General features: G+C 41.8%; 1 protein-coding gene across 8 annotated transcripts in view; it reads left to right on the top strand.

Annotated features, from left to right (window-relative positions):
* cep350 (centrosomal protein 350) overlaps positions 1–18,036 on the top strand; it is a 165,428-nt gene that overhangs the window by 55,086 nt on the left and 92,306 nt on the right. For all 8 annotated transcript variants that reach the window (XM_059647718.1, XM_048539009.2, XM_059647717.1 and 5 more), the window contains 4 exons: positions 743–856; positions 9,738–9,878; positions 11,581–12,206; positions 14,072–14,193. In XM_059647718.1, coding sequence (XP_059503701.1) covers positions 743–856; positions 9,738–9,878; positions 11,581–12,206; positions 14,072–14,193 — 1,003 coding nt within the window. The remainder of the gene's footprint in view (positions 1–742; positions 857–9,737; positions 9,879–11,580; positions 12,207–14,071; positions 14,194–18,036) is intronic.

The raw sequence follows: 18,036 nt of genomic DNA, 5'->3' as shown, positions 1-18,036 counted from the left end.
AATTCAGCAATAATCGTTACTCTGTATAGTTAGTTATTAGTTACCTCATATTTCACTGACCCATTCTGAGCATATTGTTGGCTATATGATAGAACAGTACACCAGAGAATGTGATCATTCAGCCTATCAAGTCTGTGCAAGGTCTCTTAGAGAGCAGTTTAGTTAGCCTAACTTTTACTTGATCCCCATAATCCTTCAATTTATTTTCTCATGGACTTATCTTTTAAAGCAGCTGTAGAATCTGAATCAACAACCCAATTGTACAGTGAAATTTGGATCTAATTGATTTGTGTAGTAAAAGTTTTTTATTTCTCCTGTTACTATTGCTTCATTTGTCAATCCACTCACTTATGCCCTTTGGTTGTCAACACCTCAGCCATTGGAAATAGAGTAAAAATAAAGTATCTCAACCATTCATAACTTTAAAGAGCTCCATCAAACTCCTCTTAACCTTCTGTGCTCTGAGGAGAACAGCCCCATTTGTCCAGTCTGTTCACCTCTACATTCACACATCCCAATAACCATTGTACTAAATGTGTTCTGTACCTTTTCCGAACCTCCCTGGGACAATGTTGATTTATCCAGGTTGTAAAAGATTTGAAACAATTTGTTCTAATTAAATTGAAAAGTATAATTTACACCTGTGTGTAATTTTGCAACTTAATTGAAGTAAGTTAGTCAAATGCTAAACTAATCTGTCACACTTACATTCAGTAGTTGACTTATTTTACTTTGTTGACAGAGAGCGGTAAAATGAAGCAAGTCACATGTGAAAAAGCTAAAGAGAAAAAAATCACTAAACCAGTGCGGAAAGTACAAAAGGTTGCTCGATCACCCAGCCCCAATACCAAGCCAAGTGAGTGGACCAGATTTTCTGTTTAAGGCTTGCTAACTTGGTTCTCTTTGCGGATCGTGTGTACGTGGGTGAAGCTCAAACTGTTCTTATGCTTAAACTTGTACAGAAACAAAATGGAGCATTTAGCAGAGCCTTATCCTGCACAGATACTTAGAATCTTCTCAGAAACCAAAATAAACCCAAAACACATCGGAGAATCATGTTAACTGAATCTTGTATTAATATAATTATATATCCACTCCATGGAAATTGATGTCACCACTAATATGCAATGAGTCACCTCGTCATGGTGACATGGGTCAACCTCACCGTGACGAGATGACTCATTGTATATTGGTAAATAACAAGTGAAGGGTCAAGTCTCATTGTATCTGTCTCAAATTCAATAATCAAAGTTTTAATCAATAACATAGTGGAGGCTGATGCTTATCTACCATCTTTAACTATTGGCAGTCAGGAAATCTAAACACTCTACTGATCAGCATTGATGACTTAACCATAACCATGACTGCATTTTTTTTTGACGTTTGGATGAATGGAATCAGTAAACAAAATAAATATTTGTTACTAAGGGTTGCTTAAACTGGTTTTCTGCCTTTATAAATAATTTTGGCATTGAGTTCCATGTAGGACAAAATGTCTGTTGCCCTTTGTTTATATAGTAATGACTTCAGATGAGAATGTGGATCTGCTGATCTATGCCATATAGACCTCTTCCACAAAATGCACAAAGTCACTGGGTTAAATTTCATAATTCACTTGATTTGAATGTTAAATGACAGGATATAATAATTCAGTTTCTTTGGACATCAGTCAGAAGGTAGCTTGTCTTCAATATCATGCGGTATTCCCCTCTATTATTAAGGTATTAAATGTGCAGTTGGTGCAGCAATTTGCTGAGTAATCCTTTTGATATCTTTATCTCTTAAATAAAGCTTTGAATTGCCCTGAAATACAAATGTGGGCTATCAGCACTGCCTTGTCTCTAGGGATGCATGATATATTAGCAGCAAGAGACTCTCAAAATCCCACACTTAAACCAATACTCCATTTGCTTGTATTGCTGTAAGACCATTTGTAATCTTAAATTGTTTCCACTGTTGTGAAGTTTTCTAGTGCTGAGTCATGTTCAGAATGACAAGCTAGAATTTCAGGCAGTGGGTAAACATTCTGCTCACCTTCCTGTGCAATTCATGATGTTCCAGTGACACAACCATCAATGTTGGCAAAGTTTGAATTTTCTGTCTCAAGTGACTGAGGTGGGCAGTCACATCAAAGCACACCTAACACAGTGGTTGTGATAAATTTGTATACTTTTTCTCTGTGAATCCTGCTGAGCAATTTGTTTACATTGTGCTTTGAGTTATCGAACTACTCCAGATTGCATGTTCTGCATTGCAATATTCTTTTCTATGTTTAATCTATTGATTAAATTGTTAGTACTTTTAAGATTGTTACATACCCTTATTTGTATGATCATTGGTATGGATTGACAGCACTTCTTAAAGGAATATGATTTTGTTGTCTGGATTTTCTTCTGGAAAGTCTGTTCTCTGGTTTGGGTTGTATTGGGGGATAGTGGTGGGGGTAGGCTTGGACCTCTTCTTCAGGTGAAGGTCCAAATCCAGCTGGAACTAATATTAATTTTGCTTCATGTTGACTGTAACAGTGTAATAAGATATGTATTTGAGTCTGTTCTTTTTCAAAAGGGGGTGGGTTGAAAATCTAAATCAACCCTTCGCTATGAAGGCTGGGGTGGAGAATGTAGGTCATGTTGTTCTTGGGTTCGAGTGGTGTGCTATTAAAATAAAGGAAAGAGAACATCACCTGAAATATGGCCGTGTTGCTCTCACTGCATAGTGCTAACATTGGTTCCTGCAGTCAGGGGTTCTATGATGGCCTAGTAGTATTATCACTAGACTTTTAATCCAGAGACCCGAGTACTGTTTTGGGGGCCTAAATCCTGCCATTTCAACAATAATCTGGAAATAAAAAGACCAATAAACCACTTTTGAGGTGGCATGGTGGCTCAGTGGCTAGCACTGCTGCCTCACGGTGCCATGGGACCCAGGTTTGTTTCCACCCTTGGGTAACTATCTGTATGGAATTTTGCACATTCTCCCCGTGTTTGCGTGGGTTTCCTCTGTGTGCTCCGCTTTCCTCCCACAGTCCAAACATGTGCAGGCTAGTTGGATTGGCCAAGCTAAATTGCCTGTAGTGTTGGGGATGTGTAGATTTAGGTGTGTTATAGACGGATGGATCTGGGTGGGATGCGCGGTGGGTCACTGTGGACTTGTTGAGCTGAAGGGCCTGTTTCCACACTGGTAGGGATTCTATAGAAAAATTGGGAGAATTTCTTCTCTTCTAGAATCGTCATTCTTTTAAGAAAAATATTCTTTAGCAAACGTTGCTCTTTCTAAGCTGCTTGGTGACTAAGATACTGCTTGTTTTTTGAAATTTGTATTTATATGAAGCTTTAACCTGTTAAGCCAAATGGAAGCCATCTTTCATTTACCTAGTGTGGATTAGCCTACCTTTGACAATACTGTTGTGTACTGGTTGTCGGTGCTGAGAACTGTAGTATAAAATAAGTGAATGTGTGGGTTGGCTCTATACTTGATACTTGCTAGTGAATAAGGTGGCACTTTAGTGTAAGGTAACCTGGTCCTATTTGGAATGCATAGCACCAAAAATGATGCCACTTCTGCTCACGGCCATTCTAGTCTGAGTACAGGCTTAGCAAAGTCTTGCATCAATTATGTAGAACCTTGGTGAGACTTCATGTGGAGATCAGTTTATGTTCAAGAGGTTTGTAAATCTTCAGAATTCTATGCACCAGAGCAATGTGGAGGTACAGTCTTTGCTTATGTTCAAGACAAAGATCGATAGACTCCTAAACACCAGTTACCTAAAGTTATAGTTTGGGATAAAGAAACTGAAGTGCATGGTCAGCAATGGTTGTATTGAATGGAGGAGCAAGCTTGACAACCTGAATGACCTATTTTTGTATCAGTGATAATGGGAACTGCAGATGCTGGAGAATCCAAGATAATAAAATGTGAGGCTGGCTGAACACAGCTCAGGAGCACAAAAGCTGACATTTCGGGCCTAGACCCTCCTTCAGAGAGGGGGATGGGGTGAGGGTTCTGGAATAAATAGGGAGAGAGGGGGAGGCGGACCGAAGATGGAGAGAAAAGAAGATAGGTGGAGAGGAGAGTATGGGTGGGGAGGTAGGGAGGGGATAGGTCATCCAAGGAAGACTGACAGGTCAAGGAGGTAAGATGAGGTTAGTAGGTAGGAGATGGAGGTGCGGCTTGGGGTGGGAGGAAGGGATGGGTGAGAGGCCACAATGATGCCACCCGAAGGTTGCAGAAACAGCAACTCATATTCCGCTTGGGAACCCTGCAGCCCAATGGTATCAATGTGGACTTCACCAGCTTCAAAATCTCCCCTTCCCCCACCGCATCCCAAAATCAGCCCAGTTCGTCCCCTCCCCCCACTGCACCACACAACCAGCCCAGCTCTTCCCCCTCCACCTACTGCAACCCAAAACCAGTCCAACCTGTCTCTGCCTCCCTAACCTGTTCTTCCTCTCACCCATCCCTTCCTCCCACCCCAAGCCGCACCTCTATCTCCTACCTACTAACCTCATCCCACCTCCTTAACTTGTCCGTCTTCCCTGGACTGACCTATCCCCTCCCTACCTCCCCACCCATACTGTCCTCTCCACCTATCTTCTTTTCTCTCCATCTTCGGTCCGCCTCCCCCTCTCTCCCTATTTATTCCAGAACCCTCACGCCATCCCCCTCTCTGATGAAGGGTCTAGGCCTGAAATGTCAGCTTTTGTGCTCCTGAGATGCTGCTTGGCCTGCTGTGTTCATCCAGCCTCACATTTTATGACCAATTTTTGTGGTACTGAGGGAGACTGCACTGTCTGCTATGCACAGTCTTTCATTCTAGATATTAAACTGTGGCTCCATTCAGCTGCTTGTGAAGCATAAAAGATCCCGTAACCCATTTTCACAGGAGAACAGGAAATTGTCCATGTTGTCCAGACAGACATCTATCCTTCATAAGCGTCACAGAATGCAGGTTATCTGTTTATTATTGTATTGCTGTTTGAGGGGGTTTGTTGAATATAGGTTTGCTACCATGTTTCATACATTGCACAATGATTACACTTCATAGTAATTTGTAAAAAAAACACTTTGATAACTTTGCAACTTTCGTAGTACCGCTGCTATTCAGAGTACCTGGCATGGAAAATTGTGTTTAAACCTAAGTCCTAATTCCCAGCTAACAAAGTGTGAAGCTGGATGAACACAGCAGGCCAAGCAATGTCTCAGGAGCACAAAAGCTGACGTTTTGGGCCTAAACCCTCCTCCAGAGAGGGGGATGGGGAGAGTGTTCTGGAATAAATAGGGAGAGAGGGGGAGGCAGAATGAAGATGGAGAGAAAAGAAGATAGGTGGAGAGGAGAGTATAGGTAGGGAGGTACGGAGGGGATAGGTCAGTCCAGGGAAGACGGACAGGTTAAGGAGGCGGGATCAGGTTAGTTGGCAGGAAATGGAGGTGCGGCTTGAGGTGGGAGGAAGGGATAGGTGAGAGGAAGAACAGGTTAGGAAGGCGGGGACAAGCTGGGCTGGTTTTGGGATGCAGTGGGGGGGAGGGGACAAGCTGGGCTGGGATGCAGTGGTGGGAAGGGGACGAGCTGGGCTGGTTTTGGGATGCAGTGGGGGAAGGGAAGATTTTCCTCTCACCTATCCCTTCCTCCCACCTCAAGCCACACCTCCATCTCCTACCTACTAACCTCATCCCGCCTCCTTGATCTGTCCGTCTTCCCTGGACTGACCTATTCCCTCCCTACCTCCCCACCTATACTCTCCTCTCCACCTATCATCTTTTCTCTCCATCTTCGGTCCGCCTCCCCCTCTCTCCCTATTTATTCCAGAACCCTCACGCCATCCCCCTCTCTGATGAAGGGTCTAGGCCTGCAACGTCAGCTTTTGTGCTCCTGAGATGCTGCTGGGCCTGCTGTGTTCCTCCAGCTTCACACCTCGTTATCTTGGATTCTCCAGCATCTGCAGTTCCCATTATCTCCTTAATTCCCAGCTCTTGGAAGGGTTTAAGGTAGCAGTGTACTACCGGATTTAAATTTTTGTCCCAATTTTTTGCTGTTCAGAGCCATGAAGTACTTTGCCTATATTGCGTTATCCTTTTTTAACTAAAACTATTATTACACTTGTTAAAATCATGCACGTCAAGCTTCTGGGAGTTGCCCCAATTCCTGCGTTTGTTCCTTCAATGTAGCACAGGATCTTATAAAGTAACCCGTCTCAGGAAAACCTAGAAGTTGTGCTGTTTGTGTGCTAACTATAGCAAAAGCCCTGTGTTTGCAGTGAACTGAAGTCTTCTGAAGCCTTGCCATTTTTGCAGAGGGTTGGTGGTCCGGAGTGGTGATTTGCTGCACTGCCTGACGCCGGTTATGGATGGTTCATCAGCACTTCCTATTAATAGCCTCACAGCTGAAAGAAGGCAAGCAGCAGGGTTCTGCTTTTAACAGCTTTGTGCTCTTGGCTGAGCTTTAGAAATCGTTTTTTCAGGCCCTTGTTCATTGATCATTGCTTATGCATGTTAGGGAATTGTTTTATAAATACCTGTATCCATATCCTATCTAATTCTACTTAATAAAATTGGTGGTGAGGACTGTAACAATCATTTTCCAGCTCCTGTACATTAGTCTGCAGCTTAACTCACAGCCTCATCGTGTAGTTAGTACAGTTCAACACGGTGGTTTGTAATGGGATGAGCACTGATTCTGGGGTGGGGCTAGCATTAATGTTGCAGACATCAATCGGATGCTGCAGTTGACTGAATTACATCTCTACTTGACTCCCATGGCATCATTGTGTCTGAGTGAGAAGATTGTTGGTTGAGGCTCCATCCTAGGACATAGAATGCATAATGCAGGCTGTTTCTGAATACACTGCTGCAGAAGTGCTGGTGATAGACACAGCATGAATTTGTGGTCCCTTGACTGCACATTTGGATGGATCTAGAAGAATCTGCTACAATATCATATATCATTTTTGGCCATTTTGTTACATTAAAGATCCAAGAGATATAGTTCATTGCATTTGAAGAAGAATGAAGGAGTTCATTCAGTGAGTGTCCCAACCGTCTCTTAACCTGCACTTTGCAGAAACAGATTCACTATCAATTTACCTTCCTGATCTCTTATCCAAACTTCGAAATTCAGGCTGATTGCTCCTTTTGCCACGTGACAGTGACTGTCTGCTTTTCAAAATTAATTTGTTGACGGTTCTTTTGGACATTCTGCAATGGCAAAAGTTGCAATAAGTTTGCAGATATGTTTGTTCTCTAGTCGAATTGTTGTCAAATACTGTTAGAGATTTGTCTTTAGGGTTTATTATGTTTCGTTTTGCAGCAAGATGTTGAATCCCAATATCAATGACTAATTTTAGATTCCACCATGTAGATATGGGAGTGAGGTGAACAGCCATTCAGAAATAGGCATGCTGAAGTGGAAGACTGAGGACAAGATCAAAATAAGCCTAGATTTGTCAAAGAAAGGAGTTAGATGATAACACATGATTCAAGAGAACATTTCAGAGTAGCTGTCATGAATTAACTGGAATGCAGACAGAGATAATCAGAGAATACTGGTAAGAAAATTGCCTGGGGAAGGGGAATCAGACTGAAAAGATTTAAAAATGAAGATTTTGATGTCATTGCATAGCATTGTCACAACAGCAATGTTTAAATGATCAGCTAACTTTTTTGATATTGACTGTGGGATAAATAGTGGCCAACAGAACAGCAAACCTCTTCACGCCACCTCTTCCAATATACTGCTGTATCTTTACATCTTTCTGAGAAAGCAATCTCTCAGTTTGGTCTCATACAAAAAGACAGCACCCTGATTATGCAGTATCCTTTCAATGCTCCACTTCCGTCTCGGCCTAGTTTCTATATGTAAGATTTGAACCTGCAGTTTCCTAGTTCAGAGGTGAAAGCGATGTGCTGCCTGAGTCTTGGTAGATGCCTTGGACTTTTGTTAAAGGGAGAAAGACCTGTTGAACTAAGTGAATATCCATCTGGATATGGAAATTTGCAATTGTGGTAGCTGTCTCGTAATAATGTGGGAGTGATGGCAAAGAGTGAGCCAGAATAGTGAAATTGTTTGCTACATGGCTCATCCTGGATGAAGCTGAAGGCATTAGTAGAAATTTGAAAGGATGATTTTCGTTGAGTATCTTTGGAAATTTCAACTAATCTGTGCTGGTTGATGAGCTAGGTGAGCCATGGATTGACTCTATGTGCAATTAACATGATGGGAAATAGGAAGTGAGGAGTTCTGAAAGAACAGGACTTGTATAGAACATAGAACATAGAAAAGTACAGCACAGTACATGCCCTTCAGCCCACGATGTTGTGCCGTGGAATAATCCTAATCCAAAAATAAAATAACCTAACCTACATTCCCCTCAATTCACTGCTGTCCATGTGCAAGTCCAGCAGTCGCTTAAATGTCACTAATGACTCCGCTTCCGCAACTACCACTGGTAAATTATTCCATGCGCTCACAACTGTCTGGGTGAAGAACCTCCCTCTGACGTCTCCTCTTTACCTCCCTCCTAACACCTTAAAACTATGACCCCTCGTGGCAATCAATCCTGCCCTGGGGAAAAGTCTCTGGTTATCGACTCTCTCAATGCCTCTCATTACCTTGTACACCTCGATCAGGTCACCTCTCTTCCTCCTTCTCTCCAGAGAGAAAAGTCCGACCTCAGTCAACCTGTCCTCGTAAGACAAGCCCTCCAGTCCAGGCAGCATCCTGGTAAACCTCCTTTGCACCCTCTCCAAAGCCTTCACATCTTTCCTATAATATGGCGACCAGAACTGGACACAATATTCCAAGTGTGATCTCACCAGGGTTTTGTAGAGCTGCAGCAAAACCTCGTGGCTCTTAAACTCGATCCCCCTGTTAATGAAAGCCAAAACACCATATGCTTTCTTAACAACCTTGTCCACCTGGGTGGCAACTTTGAGGGAGCTATGCACTTGAACACCAAGATCCCGCTGTTCCTCCACACTGCTGAGAATCCTGCCTTTAATCCTATATTCAGCATTTAAGTTCTCCCTTCCAAAATGCATCACTTTGCATTTATCCAGGTTGAACTCCGTCTGCCACTTCTCAGCCCAGCTCTGCATACTGTCAATGTCTCGCTGAAGCCTGCAATAGCCCTTGATACTATCAACGGCACCTCCAACCTTTGTGTCATCAGCAAACATACTAACCCACCCATCAACCTCCTTATCCAAGTCATTTATAAAAACTGCAAAGAGCAGATGCCCAAGAACAGAACCCTGCGGGACACCACTCAGCACTGACCTCCAGGCAGAATACTTACCATCTACAACCACTCTCTGCCTCCTGCCAGCCAATCAATTCTGAATCCAGACAGCCAAATCACCCTGCATCCCATACCTCCTGACTTCATGAATGAATGGAGATGCATAAGCTGAAGGACGTGGGTAGATTCTTCTGAGGACCAGGTACATAAGTTAGCATTTCTTGAATATGCCTTTGATACCTTTTACCTCCTGAAGACAAGGTTGGATGTGGTGAAGTTGCAGAAGACTGAGCTCTCATCAGTTGTTCACAGGACTTTGTTGGCTTTAACTGCAATTTGTAGAGTTGGATTTGGAGTATTTTTGTTCTGTGCTAGGGAAATGTGCTTTGAAGACTTGTGTAGACTTCAAAGAACGAGCATTTTGTGAGTGTGAAGTCATTGTTAAATGATTCAAAACCTGGCTTCTCTGGACTTCAATTCATAGGTTCTGTTCTTTTCTTTCAGGTCCTCATGTTATCAGCACAGGCTCCTGGCGTGAAGGCCAGAAGTTGGTTAAGATGGTTTTGGGACCTGCACCTAAAACAGCGAAGGAAAATGAAAAGGCTCCCAGCACAAGTTCTGGGAGAGAAAGGAATGTCAGACCAAGTGAGTAGCTGATGAATGCTCAAACCTTCTGTCTTGGCTGATCTTGAATGTTTTGACCCCAGCTCATAAGTGGAACCAGATCTGCTCATGTTCATCTGTTCGCCCACTAACAGTTGTTAATGTGTGAGCGCTAATGCTGTGATTGGCTTTGTCAATGATGTGTAGTTTACATTGGAGTTGAAAACCTAGTTTAGTTGTGTTTTAATTTTAAGAGTGAGATATGAATAAGCAACATACTTGCTGTCACCCACATTATTTACATCAATATATCTTTCGCATTGTTTATGGGGGAAGTTCTTTGTATAACATTCAATTCTTTCTGTTCTCCACTCCAGCAGCCCCAGGTCCCCCAAAGAGCATGTAAAGTTTGATTTGGGGAGGCAATGGCCTAGTGGTATCGTCGTTGAGCTGTTAATCCAGAGTCCTAGTTAACGTTCTGGAAATCCGTGTTTGAATCCTACCATGGCAGATGGTAGAATTTGAATTCATTAAAATATCTGGAATTAAGAACCTATTGATGACCATGAATCCATTGCCGATTGTCAGAAAAACCATCTGGTTCACTAATGCCCTCTAGGGAAGGAAACTACTGTTCATACTTGGTCAGGTCTACATGTGACTCCAGACCCACCTCAATGTGGTTGAGTGTAAAACTGCTCTCTGGGCAATAAATGCTGCCTAGATAATGACTCCCTCATTCAGTTAATGAATAAAGAAAAATACATTATTTACAGGTTTAGTTAAAGCCTTGGAACTTCAGGTTTCTGGTACCAAAAACATGTAATTTTTTGAGCTGCCTGATTAGTATTTTTGAGAATTAAGCTGTGAGCAGTTTTGCTCAAGTTTTCAGAAAGGACAAAGGATGTGAAACCCAACGAAGATCATCCTATTCCTAACTCAACCCTATTGTCTTACTGTTACTCAGGTTTTTATAGAAGTGCACGTCATGTGAACCTCTACCATTATTTGCTTCACTAGCTTGAAAACAAATGTCACTTGGCTACGTCTCGTACCTTGCTGTCAGCTCTGAACCCTGATATTTGAATGCCCTACCATAGTGAATAGTATCTTTGAGTCAGCTTTATTAACATGGTGGAAGCCAACTGCAAAGGTGGTTTGTGCTAAAGCTTTACAGTCTGTCCGGCTCACCCTATGTTGTCTCTCCCTTGTCCCCTACAATTTCTGTTTCTGTCTTGATAATTCTTTCTTTCTTCTTTGAAATTATAACAATCAAATGTGTGCAAGGTTCAATGTAATCTATTTTTCATAATTAGTGGGCGTTGCTTGCATGGCAGTATTTATTGTCTGTTCATAATTTTTATGGAGTAGGTTGTCATGAGCTGTTTTCTTGACCTGCTACAGCCCTTGAGATGTAGGGATACTCTCAACACTTAAGAATGGTGTTCTAGGATCTTAAATCAGTGACACTGAAAAAATGATGATTATAGTTCCTAGTGGTGAATGACTTGGAAAGGCATTTTTAGGGGATGTTGTTTCCATGTATCTGTTGTCCCTATCCTTGTAGATGGTAGAATACGAGAGTTTGGAAGATTCTGTTAAATGAGCCTTGATTTGTTGCCCTGCGTATTGTAGATGGTGTACACTGCTGCCATCGTTTGTCAGTAATCAGTGCAAAGCTACCCACCTCATTCCTAAAAGAAGTAATTTTCTCACTGAAAGTCTTAAAATTCCCTTTCTACAGGAAATACCACAAGAACAGACTCTGACACCAGGCTTGAAGCTTCTAAAAGGCTTCGTCCCAGGAGTTCTGAGAGACAGAGACCTGAGCAGCAGCTAGAGACTGACCGAAGAAAGAAAGAGGGGAAAAATGAATTGGACATGCTGAATACACATGTGCTGCCAGCAGAAGTGCAAGGGATTCTCGATGACCTTCAACTGAAGTCATCCCATCCAGATCCAGAAGTCAAGGTTGGTTTGGAAGAAGGTAAGAGACCAATTGGAATCCGGTTCTCTTCGAGAAGTGTGAGCCCAGTTAAGAGGAAGCAGGAGAGGCACAACCTGAGCACAGAAATGCAGCTGAAGCGATTGCGGCACTATGATGCTGAGGAAGTGCGCCAATATATTGCCAGGCAGCAGGTAGAAAGGAAAAAGAGGCAGACAGAGGAGAAGAAAGCCCAGAAGGAAGCAATGGAACAAAAGAACAAACGTCTGCAGGAACTCTATAGAAAGCAAAAAGAAGCCTTCTCAAAGCCCAGGCAAGAGCCAATGTATCAGAGACGTTTACAGGAAACGTTATCAAAATATGTGTCTGAGCCAGCAAAGGTTGAAGAGCCGTCACACCATGAAGCGGTGCTGGAGGAGAGACAGGTAATCATTCTCTTCATGTTGAGTTGCACTATTTTATGTTCTAACTGAAAATCTTCCAGGTGGCAGTCATAAGTGTAAGAGTTGCAGAGTGACAAAGCAAGAAGAGCAGCACCCTGCAGGGATTCCTGTAGTAGTGAAAAGTGGGAGAATGCAGTACTCTTAGTGAATTGGAAAGGTGTTTCAGAGCTGCGAGCTGGAATTGTTTGTCACGAAACAAGATATGAGAGTAGAGACTACCAGATCCTGTTGAAAGCTTCAGTTAAGTGTAAACTTGATGTAGCTTTATTAAATTTGTTGCTGTCTGGTAGCAGGTGTGAGATGTTGTTTAACCAGCTGTGTTGCCACTGAAGGCGTGGGTTCAGATAACAACTTGCATTTTTACAGCATTTAAACGCAGAAAACTTCACGAAAGAGTAATCAGACAAGTTAAGGAGGATATATTAGAAGGGGTAACTGAAAACTGGAAAATAGTACTCCAAAACAACACAGAATTGGAGGGAAAGGTAGAAGCTATCTGCAGAGAAGTCATAAAGGGAGCTACAATCCCAGAAAGTGTCATTCATGATCCTGATTAGGGCAGCTTCAATATTAGTTCAGGTTTTAATCAGCAAACCTGATTAAACAAGTACAGATAATGTGCACTACAGGCAGGATTGGATTCCTTGATTCTTGTTTGAGATGAAGGTGGAAGGCATGGAGGAGAAGAGTTTGAAGAGACATTTTGGTAGTAAGCAGAGGGATCAGGTTATCTTTTGAATTCAAGGATAATTTTAGATTGGTGAGCAGATTTTATTGGATTAGGATTGTAAAGATCCACAGATCAGAGAAAGGATCATGTGCCTATTTAGTCTGCATCTGTCATAATCGACTAACTAACTGTTCTAATTCCATTTTCCAGCTGTTGGTCCATAGCCTTGTATACCTTGGCATTGCAGATGTACATCTAAATACTACTTGAATGTTATGTGGGTTTTTACCTCAATTACCTTTTACAGTCAGTTCCAGAATCCTACCAGTGTCTGGGTCTAAGTCTTTTTCCTTCCACCCCTTCTAAACCTTCTGCACCTTACTTTAAGTCTATGCTGTCTGGTCATTTACCCCTCCATTGAATGATGTAGTTTTTACCTGTCTCCTCAATCTGTGCCCCTCATAATTTTCTACATGTCAACCATTTCCCTGTTTCAGTCACTCTACTCAAAGGAAAGCACCCCAGTCTATCCAAACTCTTCATAACTAAAACTCAGCAGCCCAGGGCAACATCCTGGTAATTTTCCTCAGCATCCTCTCCAGCACAATCATATCTTTCCTTTCATGTGAATTCCAGAGCAGCACATAATACTGTCGTCATTGCCTAACCAAATTTTTATACGTTTCCAGCATAACATCCTTACTCTTCAACCCTTCAACCCTAATAAAGGGAAATGCCTTCTTAACTGCTTTATCTGCCCTTCTAGCTACCGTAAGGGAATAGTGTGCATACCCATCAAGGTCCCTTGGTGTTCCCAGGATTCCACCATTTTATCATGTGTTCCCTTGCCTTGTTTGTCCTACTCAAGTGCATCATCTCATTTATCTTGATTGAATTCCATTTGTCACTGTTCAGCCCATCGACCAACCTGTCTCCTTACCATTACTGCCACCCTGCCAATTTTTCTATCATCTGTGAACTTGCCGATCAGTCCTAAATTAGAGAGTGCTTAATGTAGTCCTGTCTGATCAGATGAGCAACAAACAGCTTGTACGTGCTATGTTTCAATCTTAATGATGTGATGTGTCACTTGCTGTTTTAAAAAAAAAACCACCAAATACTACCTGCATACTGTTTAGGACTTTCTGATAAATATTTGCTTCATATTTTTGTCCAGCAAAAGACTCTCTATCAACCTTCTGGAGAATCTGACAAAGAGAACAAAGGTCAAGAGCGCCCCCTTAGTGCCTCATCGAGTAGTGACATGTCTCTCTCCGAACCTTCACACAGGCTGCAGAGGTATGCTTCAAACTATCTTAGCACATTTCAACCGATGCATCCCATAGGATCAAAGTCTACCCCTGAGCTGAATTCCATGCAGCCTCTGTTCACATAAATGTTAGAATACCATAGGATGTAGGAACAGTGGTAGGCCGTTGACCCTATTGAGCTTGCTCCATGATTCGCTGATCTGATCTTCCTCAACTGCACTTCTTTGGCTTCCCGCAACCTTTGATTTCCTTGCTGATTAAATCCGTCCATCTCCGTTTCGAAGATGATTAATGTCCCAGCCTTCAGTCATAAAGAATGCTATGGATTTATAACTTCCTTAGAAAAAAAATTGCTTCTTATCTCAGCGTGTACCCTGACAAAGGCCCCTAAGTGTCTTGCATATTTCAATGAGGTCGTCTTTTGCTTTCCTAAATGCTATTGAGCAGAAGCCAAATCCAGTCACACTCCTCGTAAGAAAATTCCTTCATGCCCAGAACCAACCAAGTGAACATTCTCTGGAATACTTCTAATGCTAATATATTTTTCCTTGAAAAGAGGGATCGAAACTGTTTACATATTCTAGGTGTGGTCTGGTTAATGTCTTTTATGGTTTTGCATCTAATCAAAAATAAAGTTTGTGTGGAAGTCAGACAAATTGACAGATTTATCAGTCAAACATATAGTTGCTTCATTTATTTATAACAAATGGAAAGTATTGTCCAGCTAACTAAATGTCTTGTTCTGTCTAATTTTGCACTTCTTTCTGTTACAGTAGCTCCCTGATAATTGAATGAGTTGGTTGTCCTCGTCCACCCTTCCTATCAGCCTGCTATAACCATTGATTAGTTTGTAAATAAACATGATCTCTCTGGGTTTGTCCTTGATCTTGTGTTCCCTTGTCTTGCTGTCCTGATGTAATCAAATATTTTAGAACTTGAGAGGCTGAAGAATCCTAGTTTAGATCACCCCTCAAGTTTTATTCTGATGTTAGGTATTTGGTTCCTTTTAGTATTTTCTTAGGCTGCGATGAGCAAGTTTTTACCTTGGGTATGCTGTGCTATTTATTCCCAATACTCCCTCAAAATGACTCTTGCTGTTTCATGTGTTTCCAGAATTATCATATTATTCACATGCTATTTGGAATTGTTCAGCTTGTTTTTCTGTCCACCCACTTAGCTTCCGAATCAGCATTGTATTTAGCTTAGGTGGTACATTTATCAAATTCACCAGAACCTGTCCAAAATTCTGTTTTTGTAATTGTTGGTCCAAATTGAAAATGACTCTCCTTTGGCTTATTGTGTTAATTTGGCTCCACTTTGTATAGCCTTGTTACTTGTTCATTTTATTTTGCTGTGCTTTACATTTTTAAATGTAGGAGAACTTTGTTTTGCACCTTTGTAGTTAAGATTTCTCAGCAAATCCACATGCAAGGATTATTCAGCAAAGAACAACAGCTTTCATTTTATGTAGAACTTTTAATGTGATTAAACAACTTAAGGCACTTGAAGCTTGATAATGTCCTGTGTTTATACATTCTGTCTCCTGTATTTTTCCCAAATTGCTCCTGAAGGTGTTGGTAGGCTGCTCAGTTATTTCCACTTGGCAAACAGGACTGCAGCTGTCTTGAGGGAAATTTGAAACCGTGTCTTCAAATATGGATTGAGGTCAAATGAGTATGTGACAAACCCTGTACAGTTAGTACTCTACCTGTAAGTAGCTGTTCACCACCTCAAATTCACCTCCATGGCAAGAATAATCTTTGCAGATAGGTTCAAGACAACCGAAGATCCCCATGTGGCCAACCTCTAACAATGAGACCTCAGTACCAACTTATACACTTGTGGAAAGACACCTTAATATTCTGCACGTTATCTAGGACCTCTGTAGACCAAGCAGCAGGTTAATTACTTTAGTCCCCTCATTTGCTAAGTTTGTTGTTTGACTTTGTTGATTGACATTAGTTTTAAAAAAGAGAACTCAAAGTTTAACTATCCACCAGTGTTAGTATTAAATACCACCTAAATTTCTGGAGTTGTAAAGCTTTTCATTCTTGGCTACCTCTGTGCCACAATTAAACTGACCACCATAGAAACATAAGACCTACAGTTTGCAAATGATTGCATTGTCACTGCACCAGATCTGGCGGCGACTGTCAGTCTCATCAATTCTGCAGATGAGAGAGTCCACCTGTCCTTGAGCATTGCCGTAAAAGAACCCATCAATTCAGAACTGATCAACCAAATAATATTCTACTGCCCAACATTTCTGACCCCTTGGCAGCCACCCTTCTCAGAAGGGCATTACTGACGCAGAATATCCAATATTAGATCACTACACCAACGTACGTCTACAAACTGTGGCAGCACCTATTCAATGACAAAAACTGATGGAACTGAACAAAATTCTTAGCCTTCAGAGCAATTATCGCTAAATATTCCTGTACTGCAATGAAATTTGAACTGTGTACAAATGACACAAGGTCGCTGGAGAATTCCACCAGCAATGTGCCATTGCGTCATTCTGACTCAACGGGAAGACTGCATCTCCCCTACTGTATCCTGTGTTCTCAACTCTCAAATGGCTAATATTTAGGGAGGAGAAAGAAAATATCAGAGATTCTCTGAAACTCTTAAGCTCAGCAGCATTGACTTCAACGCTGGGGGGAGCTTGCTACCATCACTCAAACTTGCCCGTTGAGCTGCATCATGTATGAAGCCAAATGACTTAATGATGAGGCAAGGCAGAGCAGCAGCCGAGTATGAAAGTAAAGAAAGCAAATCCTGCACTTTGGATCACACTGCCCTGTGAGACATCCATTCCCATGTACCCAAAGATCTGCAGATCGTGAATTATGCTGCTCAGTTGCATGAAAGCATGCAAAAACTCTCAACCCTGCATAGATATTCCCCTTGAATCAAGGGTTAACTAAGGCAGCATGGGTCACTAGCTGACGATCGGAGGTGGGAATCTTGACTAGTTTGCTAGCTCAATAAGTAGAGGCGCCAAGGCCCTCATAGCTTCTGTTTTGCCTGAAACTAGCAATTTGGAAATTGACTTACTAAGCGGCCCAGTTACTATGCTTGAGATGAATCAGACCATTACAGTACTACTACAGTGCTATTTTGAAGAAATTATCAATGATTGACAATACAGAGCACCATCAAAGATGTTTTACTCTTTGAGTAAATGGTTCTGCAGCTGTATTTATTGGCCTGAATTCAAAATCAATTGCTTGGCTTCACTTAAGTTGAATGTTTACTGTGTATGATCATGATATACAGGAAAGGACAACTTGAAATAGGATTTTTAATGTTTTAAAGAAAAACTTCCGAGATTTAAGTGTTGCATTCCCTGACTGCCCTTTGTACGAAGCCTGATCTGAAAAGTGAAAGCTAAAATTTGGGCTGAGTGCAGTCACTGTTCTACCGCCACTGGCATAAAGCTATAATTATACGCAAAGTTTTAAATGCCAAAATAGATATCCTTCAATGTGACACTGTGGGATTTTATTAAGTAATGCTATCAGTTTGCTGATATGAATCAGCATCGTGACTTCCTGCTTTGGGCTATATATGTCAAGACCTCAGTACAGTAAGGCACCTTACTGTGCAAAGGAGAATTCTGCTTCTTGTACTTCACATTTGTTTCTATATATTTGCAGGCTTGTGAAATTCTGTCATGGCTGTCACCTTAATGCCTAGTCTGAGGAGCCTGTGGCTGCACGTTCTTCTTTACCTCAGTAACATCATCTATCTCCCTCCCACCCCTGCCCCTCGGTTTATTTGCTTTTGAAAATCTAATTTATGCATTTGCTACCTCTGGACCTCAACTATTACAGTGGTCCCCCAGCCAGCTTCCATGTTGTGCTCC

Source organism: Stegostoma tigrinum, chromosome 8 (genome assembly GCF_030684315.1).
Source record: "Stegostoma tigrinum isolate sSteTig4 chromosome 8, sSteTig4.hap1, whole genome shotgun sequence".
In the NCBI taxonomy this organism is placed as follows: Eukaryota; Metazoa; Chordata; class Chondrichthyes; order Orectolobiformes; family Stegostomatidae; genus Stegostoma; species Stegostoma tigrinum.
The sequence above is the reverse complement of the archived record's forward strand: the minus strand, read 5'-3'. Positions and strand labels throughout refer to the sequence as shown.